At 34.5% G+C, this 10733-nt stretch overlaps 1 protein-coding gene across 6 annotated transcripts in view; it reads right to left on the bottom strand.

Moving 5' to 3' along the window:
- Positions 1-7724: 7724 nt before the first annotated feature.
- The window catches only part of SLC25A16 (solute carrier family 25 member 16), a 53842-nt gene continuing 50833 nt past the window's right edge, over positions 7725-10733 (bottom strand). For all 6 annotated transcript variants that reach the window (XM_073240942.1, XM_073240943.1, XM_073240944.1 and 3 more), the window contains 2 exons: positions 10190-10258; positions 7725-8855 (listed from right to left, as the gene is read on the bottom strand). In XM_073240942.1, coding sequence (XP_073097043.1) covers positions 8699-8855; positions 10190-10258 — 226 coding nt within the window. In that variant the 3' untranslated portion in view covers positions 7725-8698. The remainder of the gene's footprint in view (positions 8856-10189; positions 10259-10733) is intronic.

The following is a 10733-nucleotide window of genomic DNA, read 5'->3' as shown; positions in this document are numbered from 1 at the left end:
AATGCCCCATTTTTCCCCTTACCTCTTCCTTCCCACACACCCACCCCAGTCCCTTTCCCTTTGGTAACTGTTAGTCCATTCTTCAGTTCTGTGAGTCTACTGATGTTTTTTTCCTTCAGTTTTTGCTTTGTTCTTATACTCCACATATGAGTAAAATCATTTGGTATGTGTCTTTCTCTGCCTGGTTATTTCACTGAGCATGATACCCTCTAGCTCCATTCATGTTGTTGCAAACAATGGGATTTGTTTTCTTCTTATGGCTGAATAGTATTCAATTGTGTATATGTACCACATCTTCTTTATCCATTCATCTACCGATGGACACTTAGGTTGCTTCCATTTCTTGGCTACTGTAGATAGTGCTGCGATAAACATAGGGGTGCATCTGTCTATTTCAAACTGGACTTCTGTATTCTTAGGGTAAATTTCTAGAAGTGGAATTCCTGGGTCAAATGGTATTTCTATTTTTATTTTTTATTTAATTTAGTATCATTAATCTACAATTACATGAGGAATATTATGTTTACTAGGCTACCCCCTTCACCAAGTCCCCTCCACAAATTCCATTTCAGTCACTGTCCATCAGCATATTAAGATGCCGTAGAATTACTACTTCCCTTTTCTGTGTTGCACAGCCCTCCCCGTGCCTCCCCCCACATTATACATGCTAATTGTAATCCCCCTTTCTTTTACCCCACCCTTATCCCTCCCTTCCCACCCATCTTTCCCAGTCCCTTTCCCTTTGGTAACTGTTAATCCATTCTAAGGTTCTGTGATTCTGCTGCTGTTTTGTTCCTTCAGTTTTTTTTCTTTGTTCTTATGCTCCACATATGAGTGAAATCATTTGGTACTTGTCTTTCTCTGCCTGGCTTATTTTATTGAGCATAATACCCTCTGGCTCCATCCATATTGTTGCAAATGGTAGGATTTGTTTTCTTCTTATGGCTGAATAATACTCCATTGTGTATATGTACCACATCTTCTTTATCCATTCATCTACTGATGGACACTTAGGTTGCTTCCATTTCTTGGCTATTATAAATAGTGCTGCAATAAACATAGGGGTGCATATGTCTTTTTCAAACTGGGCTGCTGTAGTCTTAGGGTAAATTCCTAGAAGTGGAATTCCTGGGTCAAATGGTATTTCTATTTTGAGCTTTTTGAAGAACCTCCATATTGCTTTCCACAATGGTTGAAGTAATTTACATTCTCACCAGCAGTGTAGGAGGGTTCCCCTTTCTCCACAACCTCACCAACATTTGTTGTTTTTTGTCTTTTGGATGGTGGGAATCCTTACTGATGTGAGGTGATATCTCACTGTTGTTTTAATTTGCATTTCTCTGATGACTAGCGATGTGGAGCATCTTTTCATGTGCTTGTTGGCCATCTGAATTTCTTCTTTGGAAAACTGTCTGTTCAGCTCCTCTGCCCATTTTTTAATTGGTTTATTTGCTTTTTGTTTGTTGAGGTGCGTTAGCTCTTTATATATTTTGGATGTCAATCCTGTATCAGATCTGTCATTTATGAATATTTTCTCTCATACTGTAGGACGTTTTTTTGTTCTATTGATGATGTCCTTTTCTGAACAGAAGCTTTTCAGCTTGATATAGTCCCATTTGTTCATTTTTGCTTTTGTTTCCCTTGCCTGGGGAGATATCTTCATGAAGAAGTCACTCATGTTTATGTCCAAGAGATTTTTGCCTATTTTTTTTTCTAAGAGTTTTATGGTTTCATGACTTACATTCAGGTCTTTGAGTCATTTCAAGTTTAGTTTTTTGTATGGCATTAAACAATAATCCAATTTCATTCTCTTGCATGTAGCTGTCCAGTTTTGCCAACACCAACTGTTGAAGAGGCTGTCATTTCCCCACTGTATGTCCATGGCTCCTTTATCGTATATTAATTGACCATATATGCTTGGGTTAATATCTGAACTCTCTATTCTGTTCCCCTGGTCTGTGGCTCTGTTCTTGTGCCAGTACCAAATTGTCTTGATTACTGTGGCTTTGTACTAGAGCTTGAAATTGGAAAGTAAAATCCCCCCCTTGCTTTATTCTTCCTTCTCAGGACTGCTTTGGCTATTTGGGATCTTTTGTGGTTCCATATGAATTTTTGAACTATTTGTTCCAGTTCGTTGAAGAATGCTGTTGGTAATTTGATAGGGATTGCATTGAATCTGTAGATTGCTTAGGGCAGGATGACCATTTTGACTATACTAATTCTTCCTAGCCAAGAGCATGGGATGAGTTTCCATTTGTTAGTGTCCTCTTTAATTTCTCTTAAGAGTGTTTTGTAGTTTTCAGGTATAGGTCTTTCACTTCCTTGGTTAGGTTTATTCCTAGGTATTTTATTCTTTTTGATGCAATTGTGAATGGAATTACTTTCCTAATTTCTCTTTCTGCTAGTTCATTGTCAGTGTATAGGAAAGCAACAGATTTCTGTATATTAATTTTGTATCCTGCTACTTTGCTGAATTCAGATATTAGTTCTAGTAGTTTTGGAATGGATTTTTTAGGTTTTTTTATGTACAATATCATGTCATCTGCAAATAGCGACAGTTTGACTTCTTTTTTAGGAATCTGGATTCCTTGTATTTCATTGTTTTGTCTGATAGCTGTGGCTAGGACCTCCAGTACTATGTTGAATAGAAGTGGGGAGAGTGGGGATCCCTGTCTTGTTCCCAATCTTAGAGGAAAAGCTTTCAGGTTCTTGCTAGTAAGTATGATGTTGGCTGTGGGTTTGTCATATATGGCCTTTATTATGTTGAGGTACATGCCCTCTGTACCCATTTTTTTAGAGTTTTTATCATTAATGGATGTTGAATTTTGTCAAATGCTTTTTCAGCATCTATGGCAATGATAATGTGGTTTTTGTCCTTCTTTTTGTTGATGTGGTGGATGATGTTGATGGATTTTTGAATGCTGTACCATCCTTGTATCCTTGGAGTAAATCCTACTTTATCATGATGGATCATCTTTTTTTTTTTTATCTATTTTTACTTCTGTTTAGTAATATTTTATTGAGTATTTTTGCATCTATGTTCATCAGAGATATTGGTCTGTAATTTCCTTTTTTGTGGTGTCTTTGCCTGGTTTTGGTATTGATGCTGGCCTCATAGAATGAGTTTAGAAGTAGTTCCTCTTCTACTCTTTCGAAAACGTTAAGGAGAATGGGTATTAGCTCTCCAGTAAATGTTTGATAAAATTCAGCAGTGCAGCCGTCTGGTTCAGGAGTTTTGTGTTTAGGTAGTTTTTTGATTACCGGTTCAATTTCGTTGCTGGTAAATTGGTCTGTTCAGATTTCCACCACCCTACTCACGCCACGATCTTGAGCCCCTCCCTGCCAGTTGCATTTCTGTGATTCGTTTTTATAATGAATCGATGCTGAATATTGCCAAGTGCTTGTTCTGCTTCTATGAAGTATCATGTGGTTTTTCTCCTTCATGCTGTCACTACTAGAAATTACACTGTTGACTTTTGATTGTTAAGCAGATTTTGCCAATCCTTTGACAAACCCAACTTGGTCATGATATAATAAAGTTTTTATGTACTGGTGAATTTGATTTACTAATACGTAGTTAAGAATTTTTCCATCTTTGCTCTTGAAGAATTCTGATCCAAATTTTAATTATAACTTTGTCAAGTTTAGGTATCAAAGTTATACTAGCATCATAAAATGAGTTGGGAAGTGCTGTCTGTCTTCTATTTCTGAAAGTTTGTACAAGATTCTTTCTTAGATGTCGAACACTTAACTGTCAGAGCCTGGAGTTTCTTTGTGGAAGGATTTTTTAAATTAAGTTCTATTTCTTTAATTGGCTATGCAAATTTTGTTGCTTCTATGTCAGTTTTGACTGTGATTTTCAAGGCATCTATTCATTTCATCTAAATTGTTAAATTCCTTGACAAAGAGTTATTAAGAAATCTCTTATCTTTTTAATATCCATAGGCTCTATAGTGATATCCTGTTTTTCATTCTTGATATTGGTAACTTATGTTCTTTCTATTTTAGTTATCAGTCTAGCTAGCAAATAACCAATTTTGTTGATCTTTTCAAAGAATCCATCTTTGGGTTTGTTATTTTGTGTTTTTTATTTTGTTGTTATACGTTTTAACTGCAAACCACTGCTGATAAAGCAGAATTACTTCTGTAAAAACAGAATCAGACAATTTTATTCTCCTGCTGAAAATCTTCCAGGGCTTCCCATTGAGTTTAGAACAAAAGACCAAACCATTACCGTATCCTACAGAGTCCTACATGATCTGGTCCTTATCTCCTTCTCCAACTCCATTTGTTGTTCCTTCTTTATTTGCAATGCTTCATTCACACTGGCCTTATGACAATTCTTATGTTAACCCAAGCTTTTTCCTGTTTCACATGGGCCATTCTTCTCCCACAACTCTGCATGGTTGTTTCATTTTTAACCTCCATGTACCAGTTTAAAGTAGTGTACACATTCTTGGTCATTCTAAACTAGCCCCCTGTATAGCCCACAATTATTCTCTATCCTGTAATCTATTTACTTCCATAATAAGCACTTTCTACAAACGGTAATCATTTTTATTTGACATATTGACCTGTTAGAGTTTAATCTGAACAGGATACTACTCTATTGAAGTATAGCATCATGACTAGCATACTATGCTGTAAGTTTAGAGTAGCTGAATTTGAATCCTAGATCTACCACTTACTGTGCGAAGTTGGGCAAGTTGCTTGATATCCCACATCAAAAGTGCGTAAAACAAAGCATGGAACATGTAAGTCCTCAAAATATAAATGACATTATTTATCATTGATTTCCAGTGTCTCACACAGTATCTGGTATTCAAAGAATGGATGTGAGAAACTGTGTAAAGTGTACATTGCTGCATAAATATGTCAGATATCATTGGCCCAACTCTGCAAAGCAATGCATTACTCATATAATATAGGTTTTATTATTTGCCATTCATCTTGGCTCAAATTAGCAACAAGACACTTCTGTGAAACAAGCCAAATGATTTTCTTTCTAAGTTGCTCTTTCCATGGATTATGTGTGCCTCATTTCTCTGTACTAGAACATGTCTCCAAAAACAGGGACTTAGCCTTCATTCTTCTCATCAGTAAACATTACTGAGCAGCTATTATGGTGACACAGACTGTGCTTCTTATAGGGGATGACAGCATGGCTCTGCCCTTAAAAGAACCTATGGGGGGCAGAGTAAGGGGCATAGGTAAACAGGCAGTTGCCATAAACTATGGTACATACTCTATTAGGGAAATAACCAGTGTTAGATGTTATTGCACATGCAAATTGTATTGTAAATACAGCTAATGACCTCCCAAGGCAAGCTCCCCCATAGTGTTTATATAATGCCTGGCACATAATGTTGCTGAATAAATGGATGTTGAGTACCCTGGGGGTGAATAGGGTAAGATGTTATTATATATCCACTAACCTTTCCACCTCCACAGAGGCAATCATTGACAGTTAGGAGTGGTACCTCACTTTTCAATCCTTAGACTAGACCACTGTCCCATTCTACATGCAGAGGGATATACCCGCTGACAGGCAGGAAAAGAGTGACAGCAGAGATCAAAACAGAAACAAACTGTCAATCTTCAATGGATGATAACCCAGCAAGATGCACTTAGGCTACTAATCTGAAGTAAATCAGATATAAATAGTCATTATTTAAAATATTCTTCTGTTCTGACTGCTTATGTTTAGTATAACAATTGCTTTAATAATGTTAAAAGAGAATTGTCAAAATATAAATAAAACTTTCTTTTTCTATAGTATAGTTGATATACAATATTATATTGGTTTCAAGTATACGATATAGTGATTTATTATCTATATAATTAAATCTTCATTCAACTAGTGTAGAAACTGTCAACATAGAAAAATGTTATAGAACTATTGACTATATTGTCTATGCTGTACTTTCAGCCCCATGTCTAATTTATATTATGATAGAGATTTTGTCCTTTTTTAATCCCTTCACCTATTTCATCCTCCTACCCTAACCCCTCCCACATGGCAACCACCAGTCACTTTTCAGTGTCTATGAATCTACTGCTATTTTGTTAATTTGTTTTGTCTTTAGATTCCACATGTATGTAAAATAGTATGGTATTTGTCTTTCTCTGCCTGGCTTATTTCACTGAGCATAATATCCTTTAAGTCCATCCATGTTGTTGGAAATGGCAGGATTTTTCTTTTTATGGATGAATATTACATTATATATATGTACCACATCTTCTTTATCCATTCATCTGTTGACAGACACTTTGGTTGTGTATCTTGGCAGTTTAAATAATGCAGCAATAAACAGAGGGGTGTGTATATCTTTTCAAATCAGAGATTTCATTTTCTTCAGGTACATTCCTAAAGTGGAATTACTGGGTCATGGCATTTATATTTTCAGTTTTTTGAGGAACCTCCATACTGCTTTCCATAGTGGCTGCACTGATTTACATTCCCAACAGGGTAGGAGGTTTCCCTTTTCTCCACATCCTCACCAACTTGTTATTCCTTGTCTTTTGCATGTGACGATTCTGACGGGAGTGAGGTGGTATCTCACTGTGATTTTGATTTGCATTTCCCTGATTAGTGATGCGGAGCAATTTTTCATGTGCCTGTTGGCCATCTGTAGTCTTCTTTGGAAAAATGTCTGTTCAGGTCCTCTGCCTATTTTTTAATTGAGTTATTTGTTTTTTCACTGTATTTGTTTTTTGAGTCATAAGAGTTTTTTATATATTTTGGATGTTAGCCCCTTATCAGATAAATCATTTACAAATATATTCCCCCACACAACAGGCTGCCTTTTTGTTTTGTTGATGGTTTATTTTGCTGTACAAAAGCTTCTTAGTTTGATGTAGTCCTACTTGTTTGTTTATTTTGCTTTTGTTCCCTTTGCCTGGGGAGATATATCCAGAAAAAAATTACTCATGCTTATGTTCAAGAGACTTTTACCTAGATTTTCTTCTAAGAGTTATTTAACTGTTAGCATATTAATGTAAATAATTATTAACTATTAATGTAAATAATTAAGAGGAATAATTGTCTATATGAATAAATTTTTAATACCCTGTGTATTCTATAACAGACATAGAATACAAATTTTTATTTAAAAAAATACAATTCTCTTTTAATGATACCATAACTGAGATACTTATTTTATACATTTAAATTATCTTGATATTCGATAACAATATTTAGCTACAGTGTAGGCCAGAAATGATAATATACAAAACAGTTTTATGAACACATGTATTTCTACCTGTGGATACACTTATAAATCATACAAAGATAATAAAATAAAGACTTTGAAAATGAAACCAGTTCATCTAATTTTTACCAAGGTATGACAAAATTTTTTTGTGCAAAAAAATAAAAATTGAAGCAGAAGTAACACTTTTAACTTAGTTTTCTAATATCTTCAATATCACATCAATTCAGATGTTAACTAGACTTATTGTGGTGAACATTTTGCAGTGTATATAAACATGGAATCATTACACTGTACATATGAAACTAAAATATAATGTTAAATGTCAATAACTATACCTCAACTTAAAAAAATGTACTATAAAGTTAAAGCAAATAAATGTTTGCATTGGCCCCCCCCAAAAAATCATGTCACTAGAAATCACTGTTTCTGAGGCCAACTATAATTGTTCCTCTCCCATTCTGTCATGCTTATAATCAAATATAAAGAGTATCCTTAACACAATAAATGGAATTCTTACATTTTAAACCATTTTAATATGAAAGATAGCAATTCAAATCATGTTTTACATTTCTATTTAAGCTTATATGCACTAGAATTATTTTATATGGAAGAACTAGTTGATGTATCATGACACAATACCTTAGAAATATTTGACATTCACATCTATATTAATGGATATTTTACAATCCATGTAGATACATTTTCTAGCATATACCAAATCACCTAACAAAAGCAAATCTATAATGTTAACCTGTTTTGAAAACAAAGATATTCAGTACTTCTTATTACTGACTTTGGGAAATACAATGACTTTTAAAAACACATTTAATGAGTCATAGAACCAAGTGATAACATTTAAGCAAACCTGAAAATTCTTTACTTATTGTTGAGTATCTACAAGGCTAATTTTCAAATACATTTATTTTATTCAAAAAATTAAATGAAAAAGTTTGTCCTATTATCCAGTGAAGCAGAATTGAGAGAAGAGAGACAATAAGAATCATCTTCATACTGGCCTCTAAGTTATGTTTTATATAACTTAAAAATTCAGTTTTCATCATTCTGCTGTAATACAACCAAGCCTGTTTATTACAATAATAACTAATGTTAGAGTCTTTGAAAACCATAATTACAATTAAAAGCTTGGAACAGCATGATAAAGCTAATGGTAACATCTTGAATCCCATTTTAAATCAGTTCTACTTCCAAGGAACATATTTTTAAAAAAATGGTTTCAGATAATCTAAATGATTACCCAGCATCAGCTTAGGGATTTTTTTCAGTGTTCTAAGGTATAACTTTTCGCATCAAAAAGCATAGTAAGCACTTTTGATTTCTTAAGAATAAAAAAATCAAGTACTAAAATACCAGTGTTTCCTGTGATAGGACAAATAGCCCCTTCAAGTAATGTTCCCCCCAAATCAAAGTAATATTTTATTTTTCCCTCTGAAGGTTTATGAAGGAAAACAAATCACAATTTTTTTTTAGTTGAGGTGAAAAAACTGCTTCATAAGTTCATATGTTGTAAATGCCACTGCTTGAGAGGGAATGCAGCGAATGTAGTTAAGAGATAAACCACGATATAATCCTTTCCGAATTCCATGTTGTCCATAGACATACTTCATAGTCTCCCACATGGTACTGAAAGACAAAGGTTAAATGATGACATCTTTATATCCACTCATAAAGAGCAATTTCAGGATCCATAACAGCATTTTTAAAAGAAGCTAAAATGCCATCTTGAATAGCTTTGGAAGGCATGTGTTAGAACAAGCTGAAAATTCACAATAAAAGAGCAATTCATTCCAAGTAAGGACAAACATCATGCACAGAATTACAGGGCTTGTGAAGAACAATATAATTTGTTTGTATTGTGTCTGTGACATTTACTGGCAACACTATTTCATAATAATGTTTGAAATATTGATGTAGTCATTTTAAAGGATGTCCTTCAAGCTTTCACTTCAGCTCAAGCTCTGTACTATAACTAGCACATGCTTATAGAACTAAAGCTTGGAGGGCTATCAGATTTCGGCAATAAAGACTTTCTTGTTTCAAACACTGTTCTTTCCTTTCAAACCAACATTTTGAGCCTAGACTTTCCCTTAATAGGCAATTTAGACTGAAATCGCCAAAAAATCTTTTGTGTGAATAAAGGCCATTCAAGGTCCTGAACATTCTCCTCTTCCCATGAGGGAAACATCACCAGTCAAACAGAATGGTTCTAAATCTCCACAGATTATAAAAAACTCTAGAGCTGTGCTGTACAATAATGGTAGCCACTAGCCACATATAGCTACTGAGCACTTGAAATGTGCCAAGTCCAAATTGAGATGTGTTGTGACTATAAAATAAACCCTGGATTTCAAATGCTTTGTGTTAAAAAAATAAAAAGGATGGAAATATTGAAATGTTGAAGTGATGATACTTTTGATACGTTAGGCTACATAAAAATATTTTAAAACAATTTCACCTGTTTCTTTTTGTACTTTATAGAAATGTGGCAACCAGAATATTTTAAGTTACCTAAGTGCTTACATTATATTTCTGTTTAACAGAGCTGCTCTAAAGTGAACTTTTTTTTTATTGAGGTATCACTGACATAAAATCTTACATTGGTTTCAAGTATACAACACGGTGGTCCAACAGTTACCCATATTATTAAATCCTCACCCCCTCTAGTGCAGTTACTATCTGTCAACAAACGAAGATGTTACAGAATCATTGGCTATATTCACCATGCTGTACTGTACTACTAGCCCCAAGACCAACTTATATTACGATTGAGAATTTAAAGTGAAATTTTTAATAGCAGGATTAGAATTTGATAAAGACCTTATAATATTACCAAAGTAAACTATGATAGATAAAACGGAGGATCCAGACTTACTGGTGAGACCACAGTCCTCTCTCCCTATTTATTTTAAACTTAACATTTCTTAAAGAAAAAGAACAATGACAAATGGAGAACTTACAGGCACTTCTCAAATTCTGGAAGAACAGTCCCTAATTGCATTCGTCGACGAGTTACATCAAATGGGTAGCTGAAAGAAAAAAAAGGCAGAACTTAAAAATGATTTTTAGTTTTCCACTCAACAATTATTGAATATAAAGCCCTATATTTGCTAGGAAATAGTGTGTTTCTATTCTCTGATGTTTTGCCTCCTCTGGGGAGTCAGAATATAAGTACATGAATAAAAATCAAATACCAGTACAGAGATCTCCTTGCCTTTGCTTATGTGGTTCCTTCAGGAGAGATGATTTCTTCTCTCCCATCATCACAATACCAAGTTCTATTCATTCCTCAAACCAGATTAAATACCATTTCCTGAAGAAACAAACTGGGTACTTTTCATTATTATAACCCTAAGACACAGTTTCCCAATTTTGGCACTATTGACATTTTGGGTTGATTAAATTCTTGGTTTATTAATTCCTGTGCACAGTAGGATATTTCAGTGCACCCCTGCCCCCTATCTACTAGAAGCCAGTAGCACACCCCCAGCTGTGGCAGCCAAA

This window comes from Manis javanica, chromosome 7 (genome assembly GCF_040802235.1).
Source record: "Manis javanica isolate MJ-LG chromosome 7, MJ_LKY, whole genome shotgun sequence".
NCBI classification, from domain to species: Eukaryota; Metazoa; Chordata; class Mammalia; order Pholidota; family Manidae; genus Manis; species Manis javanica.
The sequence above is the reverse complement of the archived record's forward strand: the minus strand, read 5'-3'. Positions and strand labels throughout refer to the sequence as shown.